Source organism: Globicephala melas, chromosome 19, assembly GCF_963455315.2.
Source record: "Globicephala melas chromosome 19, mGloMel1.2, whole genome shotgun sequence".
Classification (NCBI taxonomy): Eukaryota; Metazoa; Chordata; class Mammalia; order Artiodactyla; family Delphinidae; genus Globicephala; species Globicephala melas.
Genome location: NC_083332.1, coordinates 10131905 through 10149263, shown reverse-complemented (window position 1 = coordinate 10149263; position 17359 = coordinate 10131905). Strand labels below are relative to the sequence as shown.

The following is a 17359-nucleotide window of genomic DNA, read 5'->3' as shown; positions in this document are numbered from 1 at the left end:
AAGGGGTGGGATAAATCAGGAGTTTGGGATTAACGTATACACACTGCTATATATAAAATAGATAACCAGCAAGGACCTACTGTATAGCACAGGGAACTATACTCAATATTTTGTAATAACCAATAAGGGAAAAGAATCTGAAAAAGAATATATATATATATATCTCTGAATCACTTTGCTGTACACCTGAAACTAACACAACATTGTAAATCAACTCTACTCCAATATAAAATAAAATAAAATAAAAATAAATAAAATAAAATTTTTTTTAATTAAAAAAAATTTAAATAATAAAAAAATAAAGAAAAGAAATACAGTTGACGTTTGTAAACCGACCTAATATTCTAAGACTTGCTGAATTATTATGGTGGCTTTTCCTAGATATGGGATTTTCTATGTACACAACCATGTCTTATGTGAATAAAGACAGTTTCAGTCCTGCAAAATAAATAAATAAATGAATTCAAAACTGTAGTGGTCAAGTGTGTATTCACAGGTAGTAAAAGGAAAGCAATAAAAGCATAAAAGAATGAGTTACCTTGGGCTTCCCCGGGGCGCAGTGGTTAAGAATCCGCCTGCCAATGCAGGGGATACAGGTTCGAGCCCTGGTCCGGGAAGATCCCACGTGCGGCAGAGCAACAAAGCACGTGTGCCACAACTACTGAGCCCGCAAGCCACAACTACTGAAGTCCGTGCACCTAGAGCCCATGCTCCGCAACAAGGGAAGCCACCACAGTGAGAAGCCCACGCACTGCAGTGAAGAGTAGCCCCTGCTCGCCACAACTAGAGGAAACCTGAGAGCCTCAACAAAGACCCAACGCAGCCAAAAATAAATAAGTAAAATTTTAAAAATCTAAAAAAAAAAAAGAATGAGTTACCTTGAGAGGAGGGAGAGGCAAGTGAGTTCTGAAGAGGCTTCTGAGGAAATGGCAGAACCATTTCTGAGCCTAACCGTTCACAAAATGGAACATTCTATGTCATGCAATTCTCCACATTATGGTCCATCATTTTAAAATATATATTCTTTTTCATCCCACGATTCCACACCTCTCCGCTCCTCAGATGACTTGGTTCTCCAGGGGGCAAAATTCCTGAGGCTGGGGCAGGAGGGTGCGGTGAGAAGCCATAGAAGAGAATTTGGGATCTGAAACACACGATACAATTTGATTTTCCCAGAAGCGAGCGAATGTCCTGTGACCGTGTGAACACAGGAGGCCAAAGTGACAAGTTCAGAGGTGGGTAATGTCCAAAGGAGATGCCACAAGCCAACCCTCACTCCCACCTCCCACAGTAAGCCTGACAGTAAGAGGTCTCGTGTACCCCAGCTGTCACCAGCCAGCCCAGAGCCGGGGCTCCAGGGGACCAGCCCCAGTCTTTCAGATGTAGAAACCGAGCCTGCCCAGGGTTGAGCAGCTGGGAGGCTTCAGTGCAGTGATTTGCTCGCTCCCAGCCTGCGACCTGATTCCATGGGGCAGGAGGGGTAGTGGAGACACGCCCGCCCCATCCTCACTCTTGTGGGAAAGCGCTACAGGGCAGGGGTGGCCCAGACTGGGACAGCGGTTGGGGCCAGGGAAGGTGAGTCCACCGGGGCCCCTGCTCAAATGAGGAAGGGCCTGGCGTGACCTGCTTTTCCAGGAGCCTGGGGAACTTTCGCATCTGTGTTTTTACGCTGTGGTGGCTGCAGGGGAGGTTGTGGCCTCGGGCTGGGGAGGCACCGATTTCCAGGGAAAAGGCCAGCTTTTCAGGGAAGGTGCTGTCCCTTCCTCAGAGATGGGCTCTGTGCTCTGCCCTGGGAAGGTGGGCTTGGGAAGGAGGGGGTTCATCCAGGGAGGGTCATCTATCTCAGGGAGTGGCTGGGCTGATGGGTGACGCAGACACCAGCTTCCTCCTGGGTAATTCATAGCTTGCCCTTCAATACCGGGGACGAGACGGAATCTCATTAAGTGCTCCTAGTAAGATGGCCGATTCAAGCTACACCACTCAGTGAGCTAGTCTGATGGAAGAGGCAGGACCCAGAGGGCCAGACCAGGCTCAGAGGGTAAAGCACTTGGCAAGGGCCACAGGGCTGGAAACGGGCAGAGTGGAAGGTAGACCCAGAGTCGATTCGTCTCACTCCTTACAGATGAGGATGACGGAGACAACAGTGCTGAAGGCGCTATTGCTAACTCACTGGATCCTCTAGGCCATCATGTTATCATCGCCATGACTCAGAGGGGGAAACTGAGGCCAAGAGAGATCAGACGCCACTCCAAAGCCACTCAGGCTGAGCTGATACTCACACTCAGGTTGTCTGACTCCAAAACCGATTGTCGTGGATGGGGTCCCCCAGACAGCAGATACTTACAATTAGGAAGGCAAAATGTTTATGAGAAAAGGGGGTGGGGGAAGCAAAATTGGGGAGGGGGAACATCAGGCCATGATACCAGCCCCAGGGGGAGCCCCTGAAGCAAAGACTACCCATGAGAGGAATCCCACAGTGGGTGGAAATGGCCAGACCCTCCGACCCTGCCTGGCTCTGTTAATGGCCAGAGGTTGCCCAGGAGACCGTGTCCCCAGTTGGCAAGCTGAGGCAGACCAAGTTGAAGGAGGCAACTGTTAGCCAACTGCACACCTGGCAGCTGGGCCACAAGTCCTTTCTTAAAAGAAGATCCAAGCAGCGCGCCTCTGTGGCAGCCCTCCCATACCCTATATTAATAACAGCAATTATTTGAAAATAACAGCTTCCATTTACTGACAACTTACTCCACGCCAGCCTGTGCCAACGTGTGTTCATTCATTTGACCCTCACGACCATCCTGTGAGATGTGTGCTGGTTTTACCCCATTTTATAGATGAGGAAACTGAGGCTCAGAGAGGGTAAGTCACTTGCCGAGAGTCACACAGCTGCTAAGTGGCAGAGCTGGGGTTTGAACCCACACAATTAAAGCATGAGCCCCATTTACAGATGAGGACACTGAGGCTCAGCATTATACCTCCTGACTGTCCACCATCAGCTCACTGGGACCCCTCTGCCCTACACCTGACCTTCCCAGAACCTGACCACCCCCCCTACCCCCACCCAGGGCAGATGCTGATATCCACAAACCTCTCCCACCACATCGCCCCTGTCTGATCAAGGCAGTGAATGCCGGGGAGGGTGTCCAGTCTCAAAGCCCGCCTGGAGAGGATGTTGCAATCCTCTGACTCAGCAGAGTGCGTGCAGACCCAGCAAGAGGGAGAAAAGGGAAGATTAAGTCTTGGCCCAAGCCCCAGATGGGCTGATCCCGCCTAGTGCCAGGGATTCCAGTAGCCTCCAAGGCCCCAGGGTGGGGAGGAACCAGGAGGTGCAGGGCATGCTCCAGGAAGCTGGCCTGCACTCACCCCTGGGGGTGGGGTGGAGCCTCGGAGAACAGAGCTGCCTGCCAACCCGGGGTGGACTTGCAGCCCAGAGCCCAAACGGGAGGCTGTGTGACCTTGGGCAAGTCCCTTCCCATCCTGATCACCATCTCTGTTTTCCTCTGTCTGCAAAATTCACTTGCTCTCCCCAAGCCTCTCTTAAAGCTAACTTGATTCCTTCCTGCTGCAATGTGACCTTCTCTCCACTGGCTCAACCCTCCCTGGCCTGCAGAAGAGCACTGTAGGGAGAGTGTAGACCCCAGGGCCCGTGACCTTGCCCCTCCTGTGCCTGAGTTTCCCCATCTAAACCATTTCTTCCCAGGAAGTGTCTAGAATTAGAGCCGAGAGGGAAGGCCTGCGGTCTCTGGGACCCCTCCCAGGTAAGTGGTGCAGGAACCAGGATGCTGGGGTCACAGAGACCTGGTTTAAAGACATGACTCCCCCTGTCTCTCACATTTCCCTAGACAGTGACTTCACTCCTTTGTGCCTGTTTCTTTCTCTGTAAAATAGGGATTTTCGTTGACTTTTCCTCACAAGGTGTCAAGAGAATGAAGTGGGTCAGTTCCTAGTGGGAGCTCAGCTAGACTGAATATGTCCATCTTGTCTCATCTCTGGGTGGAAAACGGTGACAAGAAAGACCTGGCCTGGTGGGTGAAGGCAGGCAACGTGGAGACGAGAACAGATATCATTCAGCCATTCATTCTGCACACCTGGTCTCAATCTGCTCAGCAGTCCTGAGAGGCAGAAGCTGTTATCATCCCCAACCATAAAGTCACGACAAAGGCACAGAGAGGGAAAGCTACCTATCCAAGGTCACACAGCCAGCACATGGCAGAGCCAGGGCTCCAACCCATGTCTCTAAGCCCAGCATGTTGAATCCTAATTTCCTCAATGAAATGGGTCCTGCCGTTGAAAATCTGGGTTAACTGATAATAATAATAATCATTGTTATTATTCCTATGCCAAGTTATAACAGGAAGAATGACAATCGCCGTTACGCTGTATTGAGCACTTCATAATTCAGGACCTACAGAATGGAAGCATATTTTCTTGGTTTAGTCTGTTTTATAAATGAGGAAGCTGGGAGTCCGTAAGGTTAGATAACTGCTGCAAGTGACAAAGCTAATGAAAGCCCGAGACAGGACTTATACCCAGGTCTCAGTCAGAAGCAAAGAGGAGAAGGCCCAGGAATGAAGCCAAGAGGAACTTAGGGTCTGACCAGCCCAATCTTCTCCTCTTAGGAGGAACTGAGCTCTCCCCCACCCCGACCCCACCAAGAGCAAGGAAGCTGTCCCAGGATTGCAGCCTTCTAGCTAGGACTTCATTTCCCTCTTGGGACCTTGAACAGGTATAATCGTGGCCCTTCCTCCCCCAGGGACGTCTGGGGAAGGACAAGGGGAGAAGAAGCAGTAGGAGGCAGGAGATCTGAACAGGTACAAAGGGTGGCCTGTGTGAGGGAAAGTGGTTAGACACCAGGCAGGACTTCCGGGCCTTCTCTGGGAAGTTTCTGGGACTCATCCAGGGGCCGCCCCTACCGGTGGGGGACCTCCAGAGCTCAAGGCCCAGAGAGGGGAGACCCTGGTCCTTCCCACTGAGGGCACAGGGGGCAAGGGGAGAAAGGAGGGGGGAGCCATCCTGGTTCCTCATCCTCCGTTCCCGACACTGAAGGGAGGCAGCTGTGGGAGCTGGGACTTTCCTGAGCAGCAGAAGATTCTGGGAAATCAGAGACAGCTGCGGGGCGGTGCTGACTCCAGGCCTCCCTTCTCCTCCCCCCGCCACCCTCAGACCCTCTTCAAACCTCCTCTTCCCTCAGAGCTTTCATCCTCCAACCGCCGCCCCCACTCTCTCCTCTTCCCTCAGAGCCACCGTCCTCACTTGGTCCTTCTCAGACCTTCTCCTTCTCCCTCAGACCCTCACCTCCTCCCTCAGACTCTTTTATCCCTCCTCCATCCTCAGACTCAGAACCCCCAGCGCCCTCTCTCTCAGCCCCTCCAAGCCCCTGTGGGCCGAGCGCAGACACCCCCTTCCCCCTATCTGGGCCCACAGCCATTTCTCCACCGGCCGCAAGGGAGCCCGGGAGTGGGAGGGCCTTGGGCAGCCGTCCAGCACCACTTCCTAGGGCCATCACCTTGATGAGCCCCGCTGCTCCGAGGCTCAGCTGCCCTCTGTACAGCAGGGCAGTGCTCTACATCCCAGCCCTCCCCTGTGTTTGAGAGTCCCGGGAGGTGAGGGCTGGGTAGGCGGGGACACCAGACTTACCACCCTAATTCCCTCACCTTTTCCCTTGTAGCCACAACTCTGCGGGCAGGGGGTGACATCAGTCCCATTTTCCAGAAGAACAAACTGAGTCTCAAGAGAAATGACCTGTCTCAGGTCCACTGGCAACAAGGGGTGGAAGTGGGACTTGAACCCAGGTCTTGCCCCCAGATGCTCTCCCATTACAGGCGGCCGAGGGGGAGATCCAAAGAGGCAGAAAGGAGAGAAGGGGGAAAAGGGTGAGGCTTCTGTCAGCCCACAGCTGCTCCTCACATCCCGGTTAACGATCCACTGGGGTGGGGCCCCAGTCTCGGGCAAAGTCCCTTCCTGAGAACCGGGGGCCCACACCCATTTTCAGGGTCCCAGGAAGGGGAGACGAGGCGCAGCCAGAGATCGGGAGACAAAAATATGGGACGGGGCTGGAGACAGAGAGAGGGAGGCCAGGGATGAAGAGGCAAAGACATGAGGAGACACACAGAACCAGGGAGACCCTGCGAGCCGCCTGGACAGACCCGAGGTGCAGCACCCATTCCCTCGCCCCCTTAGGTCCCCAAAGCCTTCCGCTCCGCCTCCGGTAACTCCGTGACCGGCACTCAACCCCAGCGACGGCCCCGCCTCCAGGGAAATCCGGGAAAGCCCCGCGCGACTGGGGCCCCTCCCCGGGGCGGGGAGAAGGGAGGCCGGGGAGGGGACACGGGAGAAGCCCGCCTCTGCCCTTCCCTCCCCCCGCTTACACCACCCCGCCCAGCCGCCCGCAGCTCCTGCCTGCCTCTGAGTCATGCCCCCAACCAGCCTGGCCTGTTCCCCACCCACCAACCCCGCCCGGGATGGGAGCGGGACGTGGGGCAGAAGGGGAGCCAGACGGCCCCCGTCTCCTGGGCCCGGGCTTTGGTCGCTGTGACTCTGGTCTTGCGGCCCTGCGGCTCTTGCTATGTCCCCGTCTCCCTCCTCCTTAGTCTCTCACGACCTCCATGCCCCTTTCGCCACGTCTCTTTCTTTCTCTGTGCATCGAGGATTCCCGGAGCACCCACCCTGTGCCCAGCGGCTCCGGCTGGGTGCAGGGACCCCGCCGGGAAGAAACACGTTCACTGTTTCCTTGCGCGCTCCCCACCGAACACCACCCCCGACGACGTTCAGACCCAAAGCTGAGGAGGCACAGGAGGAGGCAGAGATGGGGGCAGGGCAGGCTGAGGGATAGTGCCTGGGCGCCTGCGGAGCGTAGTCCCTACCCCGGGTGCATCTTTTCGCTCCCACAAAGGAGGAAACGGCTCACAGAAGGGAAGGGCCTGGTCAAGGTCACCCAGCGAGGAAGTAGGAGTAGGGAATCGAACCCGCGTCTTAGCGACCCCAGGGCCTCAGGGAATTGCCTCCCTGGAGGAGAGGCTGACAGCAGACAGCACTCGAGTGACAGAGAGATGGTGAGGGAAGCAAAGAGACGATAGAGACAGAGACACTGAGAACAGAGACACAGAGATAGAGAGACATCTATCCAGACCCGAAAGCCAGACTGAGAGATACAGAGGCCTATAGCGAGAAAGACAAAAAAGCGGAGACGGAGCCTGACGCCCGCAGCCGCAGGGGTGGGGACCCCGCAACCCGCGACCCCGCCTTCTTCCCACCCACCCCCCGCCCCACGCCAAGACCCGGCGGCTCCGGGCGCCGCGGGGCTGGGAGGGGGCGGGCGCGGGGCGCGGCGCGGGCGGGGCGCTCTGCAGGCTGCACCGCGGGACGGCGGGAGCGGCGGCGGGTCCAGGAAACCCCTGGGGCGGACGGGTGGCCCCGGGGGGGCCGGGGGCGGGGAGGCAGGCTGTCGGCACCGCCCGGGCCGACAAAAGTCCCTTCAGTTCAGCCGGCAGCAGGGGAAGTCCCGGCGCTCGGCGCAGCCACCCTCCCGTGCCGCCAACCCAGCCGCACTCCGGCCGCCCGCTCGGCCGCCGTCCCCGGCGGCCCCATGCCCCGATGCCCCGCGGGGACCATGGACGAGGGGCCTGTGGACCTGCGTACCCGGCCCAAGGCCTCCGGACCCCCAGGCGCCGCGCTGCCGCTCCGCAAGCGCCCTCTGCGTGCGCCCTCCCCGGAGCCCGCCGCCCCCCGCGGCGCTGCGGGCCCCATCGTCCCCCCGGATCCCCTCCGCGGTGGCTTAGACACGCCAGCGGTGCCTGCGCCCCCCCACGGCCTGGCCCGGCCAGAAGCAATTTACTACCAGGGTGAGTGGCTTCCGCGAGTCATGGCCGGGTGGGGGCCAGGCAGTGCAGAGGGTCACTACCGGAGCCAGGGGCAGAGCTCCGACGTAATATACGGGGCCTCGGGCAGCTGAGGGACAGAAGCCAAGGTCCCAAGGGCACAGATATGGGGTTCCTGGGGAGCTGGGCGCACAGCCTGAGGTCCCAGGGGTGCAGGTATGGGAGCTTCAGGGAGCAGTGCCTTGGGACACAGGTATCGGGGCTGTAGGAAGGCTGGGTGTCAGGGGGCCCTGAGGGATAGAGCCCAGGGTCCGAGTGCCACATATAGGGAGCTAGGAGACAGTGCCCAGCAGTACAGAAATGGGTTCTCAGGGAATCAAGCCCCAGGAACACAGAATTATAAACTCTTCAGAACCCAGATATCTAGGGTTATAAGGAAACAGCACTTGGACCCAAGAAACTGGGGTCTTGGCATCCCGAACTATATGTGGGGTCAAAGGAAGTCCGGGGCACAGAGACTGGGGTTCTAAGGAGACAGATATTAAGGATCCCCGGACGTCAAAGTCTCGGGAACCAAGATATCGGGAGACGATGGGAATTAGGAGAACAGCGTTGGAGTTCTGAGCACCCCAATATCTGGGATCACAAGGACCCAAGGAGACCGATCCAGATACCAGGGGTCCTTAAGGAGCCAGCAGGCCAGAGATCTGCGGTTCTGAGCACCCAGTTCTGTGTGCCTGCAAGTGACCAGTGTCTTCGCTGGGGTCACAAGGTCAGGTGGCCTTAGGGGGCTTGGGCTCAGTCTAAGAATTGGGGGCAGGACTGGGGAGTTCTGGGACTCAAGGATTTAGAGCCAGGAAGAAGGATTCAGGGGTCTCTGGGCAGAAGGCCTCAGGGTGTCAAGGCCTGGTATTGGACATGCAAGGACCAGGAAACTTGGAGGTTCAGGAATGGGAACCCCCAAGGACCAGGAGATGACAGAGAAGGCCAAAACCCATTTTCCGGATCCTGTCTTCATCCCTGACCTCCAGGATGGGGTGGCCCCTCCCACAGCTGTGCCCACCTCACGATCTCGGAGTGACCCTCAGAGCTGCAGAGACCCCATGCCTAGTGCCTCCAGACCTTTGCCCAGTTTCTGTACCTTCCACCCCCTCAGAGTACAGCTTCAAGCTGTGCATCAGGAGGCCGGTCACAGCCTTCTCCTTTTTTCCTATTCCCCCGATGAGAACCTGGGCCTCAGTTTTCCCCATCTGTGTGATGGGTGGATATGGATTTGCCTGCTACCATGGTCCCTTCCAACACTTTGATCTGAACATGTTTCTGGCAGCACTCCCTCTCCCCAAACTCCGTACACATTCACCCCACACCCTACATCCAGTGCTTCATCCATCCTTACATCCCTCAGCCACAAATTCACTCAGCAAACAGGCCCTGAGGTCCCCCTGCTGAGTGATGATGGGGGTTCAGTCCTTAAGGGACTCTCTGCCTAGTGGGAGATGGGGCATCAGACACAAGTAAAGATGTGACAGTGACAGTGTCCAGGGCTGGGGCGGGGGGTGGGCTGGGGGAAGCTGCGGGAGCCCAGAGGAGGGATGCGGTAGAGGAGTTTGTCTTGCACCTTGAGGACTCAGTAGGAGATGCAAAAGGGACCTGGGAAAAAGGGCAGGTGACACGCAGTAGCGAAGGCCGGGAGGTGGGGGGTGGGTTGAGGATCTGTAGGCTTGGTCTCACGCATGTCCTTTCTCTGCCCAGGACCTTTACTGTCCCTGTACCCCACCCCAACAATGGGCTCCCCCTTTCCTCTGCTGAACCTGCCTACACCCCTGTACCCCATGATGTGCTCCATGGAACACCCCCTGTCAGCTGACATCGCCATGGCCACCCATGCGGACGAGGACGGAGACACGTGAGTGACAGTCCCCCATTCATGGAGGGCAGTAGGGAGTGGGGAGACCAACCTTCCACCCACCTCACCCACCCACCACAGCACAGGGGCACTCAGCGTGGGCTTTCAAGTTACCTGCACCTGAGTTAGAACCCTGTCTCCACCGCTGTGTGACTCTGAGCAAGCCCCTTTCCCTCTCTGGACCTCAGTTTCCTCTTCTGAAAAATTGGGCACCCTGAGAGCACTTACCTCCCAGGACTGTTTTTGGAGCAGTGGGCTTCAACTGTTTTATCAAAATCCCAAAATGAGGAAGACATCTCACTGACCAATTTATTCTACGAACTATACATGTTAAACTCCTAGCACTGAGCCTCGCAGATTGCCTGTTCCATATGTATTAATTACTGGTATTATTATCATTATTGCTTTTTACTAAACCCAGCACACACACGCACATATAAACTTGAAATAAAAATTGCACAGAACAAAACAACACTCACCCTTACGACTTGGGATCTACTTTGGGATTTTCTATTCTAGTCTTATGTCATGGTTTCCTGGTCATAGCCCACTAAATTAACTTGACGACTCCTTAAGTTGACTTCCCAAATCTCATGGTTTTATCATCTGCCGTTTGAGGGGCCATGCTTCCGAGCAGCATGAAGCTGCTGAGAAATCCTGCACGGGAGGGCCTAGCACACAGTAAGCACTCGATATACTTGACCGCCATGGTTATTGTTATTCTATCGACCTCGGTTTGAATCTCAGCCGGCCACTTTCTCACCCCTCTCTACCTCAGTTTCCCCCTGTAAAAACAGGAAGCATAAGATGAGGGTCTCTGTGAGGCAGAAATGAAATGATTTCTATAAAGCGATTGTCTGGGAATGGGGTTTGGGGACTGGAAACCACAGGTGGAGATGGGATGGACAAGCCTATTTCTACAAGGAAAGGGGGGGGGCCTCGACCACTGGCTCCTGGGTGTTCACATCCTCGAGCCTCAGTTTCCCTATTTGGAAATCCGGGCTCATAATCACAATTAGGATTCAGTGCAGTGATGTACGTACATACAGTGCATAGAACGGAGGGGGGTGCACACGGTAGGTGCTCAGTACATGGGAGCGGCTTTTGGTTGGTTGAACAGAGCTCCCAGGGTTGTCGTGGACTTATCCTTGTGAACCCAAGCAGGAGGAAGTGCCTGAGATATACATATACAGGGCTCGGTAAAGCTAGTTCCCGCCCACTCTGGGTACGTCTGGGGTCATCAGTGAAATAGATTTAATTTGTATCCGTCCCCAGGGGTGATTTGTTTGCAACCTGTGAAAGCAGGGTGCAGAGGCGACCTGGCACACCAGTCTCCAGCCCCACACCCCAGCCGCCCTCCCCGCCCTCCCCGCTCTCCCCCAAAGCAAACACTTCTGCCTCAGCTGCCTGTTGGGGGAAATCCCTTCCCGCAGAACCTGACCGCAGCCCAGCTGCTCTGCCTCCCCCACGTCAGCACCCGTCACTCACTCACAGCCTCCCCCTCCTGGCGCTCCCTCTAACCTTAACCCCTTCCGCTGGGGCCGAGACTTTACCGGAATGGGCAGCAGGCACAGGCCAGGCGGGGGCGCGGGAGGGGGGACACGCTAGGTCTGGGTCCCCGGAACGGCAAAGCTATGGTTGGGAGGCTGAACTTCTAGGGATTCAAGGGAGTAAGATCTCAGGGCATTCGGACAACCTCCCCACCCCCCACCCCCACCCCCCGCCACCAAGAAGTCAGGAGGCACTGGGGAGATGGAAGTCTGGGTCTCCAAGAGAGGGGGGAACGCGTTCTGAGTCCCAGAGAGCAGAGGTTGGGGGACTGCCTTCCGTGACCCCTGAGCGGGTAAGGAGCAGCGGGCAGGGCAGCTTGGGGATCTAGAACTCGGAGGGAAGGGGAAAGTTCGTATCCGCAATGAGTTAGGGCACCGTATTCCCGGGTCCCAAGAGATCTTGGGGATGGATGCCAAGATGTGGGGGTTAGGGAGCCAGCTGGAGTCGGAGCCCTGGAGGGTGGAGTTCCAGAGGGGTCCTCTGGCTGGAGAAGTTGGGGCCCTTACCCCCAGGGTAACTAGATCGCTTTGGATTAGGCTCCCCTCTCCGCCCTATTCGAGGATGGAAGTTGGGGTGTCCGGGTGGCCGGGGTAGATCCCCGACGGGACAGGCTTCCCTCCCCCGGGAGCAGGAAGCGGAGCCCCGCCCAGCAGACCTGTTACTGGAAGTCCGAGGGCTGGGCCGCCCCTCCCGTCCCCACTTCCTCCAGCCCCGCCCCACCCCCTGCGGCCCGCGCGTTTATGGGAACTCAGGCCTGGACGGTTTCTCTGAAATAATTTTCTCCCTCTGCCCTCACTTAACCCCTCCCGCCCCTAAGGGGACCCAGGCCGGGCGTCCTGAGAGATGCAGGGAGGGGAGGGAGCCCTTCCCAAGGGGACCCTGGCCCAGCTCCGACCCCTCCCCCAAGATTTCTTTTTAAATTTGGCTTTCTCGGCCCAGGATCCAGGTTCAGCGTTACACTTGCATGATCTCCTACTGGGAGATGGGCGTTCTTGTAGGCTATACTTTACGGAGGAGAAACCCGAGGCTGTAAAGGGCCGCCTAGGCGCACAGCTAGAGAGACTTGTAACGCAATTTGCAGCGCCGGCCTACTCAGCCCCGGCAGAGCCTCCAGGGCTGCAGGATTTCTCTGCCTCCAGTACCTAGGGAGCTGGATTCTAGCTGCAGATTCCACAATTGGGAGAACCGCGGTTCACCTCTCTTAGCCACACTCTGGTTCGTCAGCAAGCAGTGGTGGGTGAGAAAGAAGTTGCTCTAGAAAATGGCCTTTAAAGAAAGGTTGTAGGGGCTGTGTGCCTCCAGCCAGCCTTGTGCCCTCAGCGCTAATGTCCCCCACCCCATACAGTGGTCCCAGATTGCTCTCAGCTCTAAATGGCTCTTCCAGGTTCGGGGCCCTGGGAAGGGGCAGGAAGTTTATTGGAAAGTGTTATCCAGATCAGCGCCTACAGAGATGGAGGAAGCGGGACTGCGCACAGGGAGAATTTGAGCTGCTACGTAGTTTCATCAGGGCCTCAGTTATCCCACAGGGAATGTTGCAGCTGGAGTGGCCTTCAGAGTTGGGGCCAGAAGCCCAGGACTTCGACACCCACACGGGCCAGTCACTGGATGCCATTGGGTGGCATCTACCCACCTCACCCCCATGACCTGGGCAAGCAGCTCTTTTCAGCGGAGGGTAATTCCCAGAGAGAGCTGAGAGCTGACAACCTTCCCAGAAGCTGAGGGAATGAGTCCTTCAGTCCAGAAGTGGTGTGTGTGTGGGGGACCTGGGTTGCGCAGTCCAGCTTCCCAAACAGTGACTAGTTTGTCCCACCTCCCTTCTGGGCAAAATACATACTCTTGGGATGGAGGCTGACCGTGATCTCCAGTCACCACTGATGGAGACCTTGATGGTGGTATCGAGTTCATCCCCACCCATTCCACAGATGAGAAAACTGTGGCCTTGAGTGGGGTGGGAATGTGGTTACCAGCTTCAAGGATGGCCAGGGATCATTGAGAGGGACTCATCTATTCAGAGCGTGTTTGTGGAGCACCTGCTCAGCGCCAGCCGCTGTCCTAGGCACTGGGCAGTGAAGGAAGCACACCAAACGCTCTACCCTGGTGGAGTTGACATTCTATTGGGGGAGATTCAGACAGGAAACAAGTAAAGTGTACCACATCAGGTGATGAACTGGAGGAAAATAAAGCCGGGGGTGGGGGAGGGAGCCGCTGCTGTACCATTTTCGCAGAGGCCCAAATGAGGGGAGCTAGTCCCGCAGGTATGGGGGGAAGACTCTTCCCAGCAGAGGGAACAGCCAGTGCAAAGGCCTAGGAGGCAAGCATGCTTGGTATGTTTGAGGAACACCAAGGAGGCTAGTGGCCAGAGTGCGCTGAGGAGAGTGGACAGAGATGATATCAAAAGGAACTGAAGAGCAGGAAACAAGATCACACAGGGCCTGTGGGCCACGGTGAGGACTTTACTCTGAGGATTCTGTGCAGAAAAGGGGCATGACCTGACTTAGGGTCTAAAAGGGTCCCTCTAGCTGCTATGTGAGGGACAGACAGTAGAGCAGGATGGAAGCAGGGAGGCCAGCGAGGAGGGGACAGTCCAGGAGGGGAGATGGTGGTGCCTGACAGGATGGAGGGAGTGGGGGTGGGGAGCAGTGGTTGGATTCTAGAGACACTTTTGAAGTATCCTAGGCATTTTGGAGTTAGCACTGCTGAGAGTATGGGCTGAGAGGTGACCAGCCTCTAACGCCTGTGATCCTCCACCCCCAGGCCACTCCACATTGCGGTGGTGCAGGGCAATCTACCAGCTGTGCATCGGCTAGTCAACCTCTTCCAGCATGGCGGCCGGGAGCTGGATATCTACAACAACCTCCGGCAGGTGCGGCTGGGGGCCTGGGGACCTGGATCTAATGGGAGAGGGGTCTGGGAACCCGGACTCCTGTTTCCTACGGGAAGAAAAGCTGGGGGCCCTGACTCTTGAATCTGAGGGACGAGGTGCTCCAGATTTCTGGTTACTGCCTAAGACTACAGCTGGGGGTCAGGACTCAGGAATTCTGAGGAAGGCAGGACTGGGACGCAGGGCAGGGAACGGGTCCCTCACAGTCTCTGTTCCCCAGACACCGCTACACCTGGCTGTGATCACCACTTTGCCGTCTGTGGTCCGGCTCCTGGTGATGGCCGGTGCCAGCCCCATGGCACTGGACCGCCACGGCCAGACGGCAGCGCACCTAGCTTGCGAGCACCGCAGCCCGGCCTGCCTGCGGGCCCTGCTGGACAGCGCGGCCGGGGGCACCATGGACCTGGAGGCCCGCAATTACGACGGTGAGCATCTACCCGGGCGCGGGGTGGGGCAGTCCGGCAGGACCTGGAGTCCTGAGGCTGCAAAGCCCCAGGCCCAGGTTTAACTGAGCCTCCCTCTCCTTCAGGGCTCACCGCCCTGCACGTGGCCGTGAACACCGAGTGCCAAGAAGCGGTGCTGCTCTTGCTGGAGCACGGCGCGGACATCGACGCGGTGGTGAGCGCGATTGGGCCGGGGGAGGGGCCAAGAGGAGCAGGGGGGCGGGGGCAACGGGGCGGGGCTTGGGTGGGAGAGAGCTCGAATGGGTGGGGTGGGGCTTGAAGAATCTAAGGGGATTGAGATGCTGGACCCAGCGGTTAGGATGCGGGCCGCCGGCTGTTTGGGCAGTGCTAGGAGACGCTTAAAACCTTCCCGCCCTGCCGCAGGACATTAAGAGCGGCCGCTCCCCACTCATCCACGCCGTGGAAAACAACAGCCTTAGCATGGTGCAGCTGCTGCTACAGGTGGGTAAGGCCCCTGCCCGTGGCCTCTCGCCCACCCTTTCCTCTGACACCACCCGGCTGTCGCCCCATCCCTGCCACCGACGCCGCCTTCCAGTTCTGGCTCTTGCTCTTGCTGCGCTTCCAGCCCCGACCTTTCCTTCTAGGCCTCGTTCTGTCAACCCTAGGACTTCACCCCTCCAGGCTACGAACTAGTCCCGGGTCTTCTCCCATCTCTCCTCCGGCCCCAAAACGTCCCAGGCCCCAACCACCTAGAGTCTTGCTGACCCTGCCTTCCGGCTTTGGCCCTGTCCCCGCGCTGTCCTTCCTCCCCGACTCCGTCCAGGATCAGGCCCAGACTCTGGACCCTTCCCTTCTCTGACTCCGCCCCTGCTTTGGCCGGGGCTGCCGAGTCCAGCTCTGGTTGATTCGGCGCCGCCCCTCCAATCCCGCTCTGTCCCGCCTTTGTTTCCAACTTCTACCCTTCTATCACCCAACCCCGATCTGGCCCCGCCCCAGGTTGTGATTCCCACCCTCACGCCCGGCCCCGCCCCTCACTGTAGCCCCGCCCCCTGGGTTCCGCCCCCCCCACCGGGACTTCGCGGTGGTCCTGACCCGCGCCTCCTCGCCCGCAGCACGGCGCCAACGTGAACGCGCAAATGTACTCGGGCAGCTCGGCGCTGCACTCGGCGTCAGGCCGCGGGCTCCTCCCGCTCGTGCGCACGCTGGTCCGCAGCGGCGCAGACAGCGGCCTCAAGAACTGCCACAACGACACGCCGCTCATGGTGGCGCGCAGCCGCCGGGTGAGTGAGTGTGCGCGCTGGTGGCGGCGGGGGTTACAGGGGTTTCAGGGGTGTCTGTGCCCGAGCGCCGGTCCTCGCGGATGTGACAGGTGAGTGGGCACGTGCGTGCAGGGGATGCGGCGGTGGGCGTGTGCGCGTCTGTGCCAGGGCGTGGAGGCGAGCCGGTGAGCCTGGGGGCGTGGGTGTGAGTTCTAGACAAAGGAGTGACTGAGGCACAAAGAAAGGAAGTGACTTGTCCCCCTGCACGTACTGAGAAAGAGGCGGTGCTCCCTGAGCTAGGAGACCCCGTGAGCCAGGAGAGATGGAGAGAAGCAGGGCTGTGTGGGCAGGGGTGGCCTGCTGATGACCCCACCCCCGCATCGCCCCGCAGGTCATCGACATCCTGAGAGGGAAGGCCACACGGGCTGCTCCTGCATGCCAGCCAGAGCCCTCCCCTGACCGGAGTGCCACCACCTCCCCTGAGAGCAGCAGCCGCCTCAGCTCCAATGGTGAGAAACCGGCTCCCAACTTCCAGCAGCCCAGCTCCGCCCTCCCTCAGAACCCAGGAGTGGGGGTCCCCAGCCCCCTTCCCCCTGGATCCAGCCTCTCGCTCTCCTCACCCCTCCTCTCTCTTCTCTTCCCACAGGTCTTCTGTCAGCATCACCACCCTCCTCGCCCTCCCAGTCTCCCCCCAAGGACCCCCCTGGATTCCCCATGGTTCCCCCCAATTTTTTCCTTCCTGCCTCATCTCCACCGACCTTCCTGCCCTATGCCGGGGTCCTCCGAGCCCCTGGCCGGCCGGTGCCCCCCTCCCCAGCTCCAGGAGGTAGCTGAGAGGGATGGGGGGGCAGATCTCGGACTCATGAGGAGGGACCTCGCTGCCCTATGGGGTCGGCCCTCCTGGAAACTGTGAAGATCTCACTCTGCCCCCCCCCAATCTTCTGGACCAGGATTTGCACAGAGGCACATATATTTACCCATAACCGCCCCCCTCTTCTCAGCATGGATATGCCCCCATCTCGTCCCCACCCCCAGCCCGGGACTCTTACCCTATTATTCTCAGGCACCGGTCTCCTATCTGGAACTTCACCCAATCATTCATTTCCTCCTCCTCTCCCAGAGCTGGTGGAACCAAGGAACAGCCCTCCCCTCTGGCCTTTACCCAGCTCAGTAAGGAGGGAGAGATGGGCTGTAGCCAGGCACTGATATCAATGTAAATTATTAGGCTTTTTGGTTGAATTTCTTTTGTAATAAACTATTTTTGTACCATATCCCTGGCTTTGCTAGGCCTCTTTCATGAGGAGGTCTGGAGGAAGTGTGTTTGTGTGTGTGCCCACCTGGGTGCTGTATCCAGCTGACTCTGTGTGAGTCTCAGGCTGACAGTGACATGTGTGGGCGACTCTAGGACTTACGGTGTGTTGTAAATGCTCTGTCGTTGTGTCACTGTGCCATTGTTTCTGGGGACGACGTGAAGTGTGACATCTTTCCAGAGGACCCTGTTGGATTCCATAGTGCCTGTGTGTGTGTGTGTGTGCTTCTGAAGG

The 17359-nt window shown here is 57.7% G+C and overlaps 1 protein-coding gene across 2 annotated transcripts; it reads left to right on the top strand.

Moving 5' to 3' along the window:
* The first annotated feature begins 7399 nt into the window (after positions 1-7399).
* BCL3 (BCL3 transcription coactivator) lies at positions 7400-17033 on the top strand. 2 transcript variants are annotated; one of them, XM_030873980.3, is made up of 9 exons: positions 7400-7838; positions 9567-9720; positions 14026-14134; positions 14373-14577; positions 14682-14770; positions 14980-15057; positions 15669-15836; positions 16207-16324; positions 16462-17033. In XM_030873980.3, the coding sequence occupies exons 1-9, from the start codon at positions 7583-7585 to the stop codon at positions 16647-16649; spliced, it is 1365 nt and encodes a 454-aa protein (XP_030729840.1). In that variant the 5' UTR covers positions 7400-7582; the 3' UTR covers positions 16650-17033. The 2 variants fall into 2 exon arrangements, with proteins under 2 accessions (XP_030729840.1, XP_060145314.1); XM_060289331.2 differs by having other exon boundaries at positions 16207-17033.
* The last annotated feature ends 326 nt before the right edge of the window (positions 17034-17359 follow it).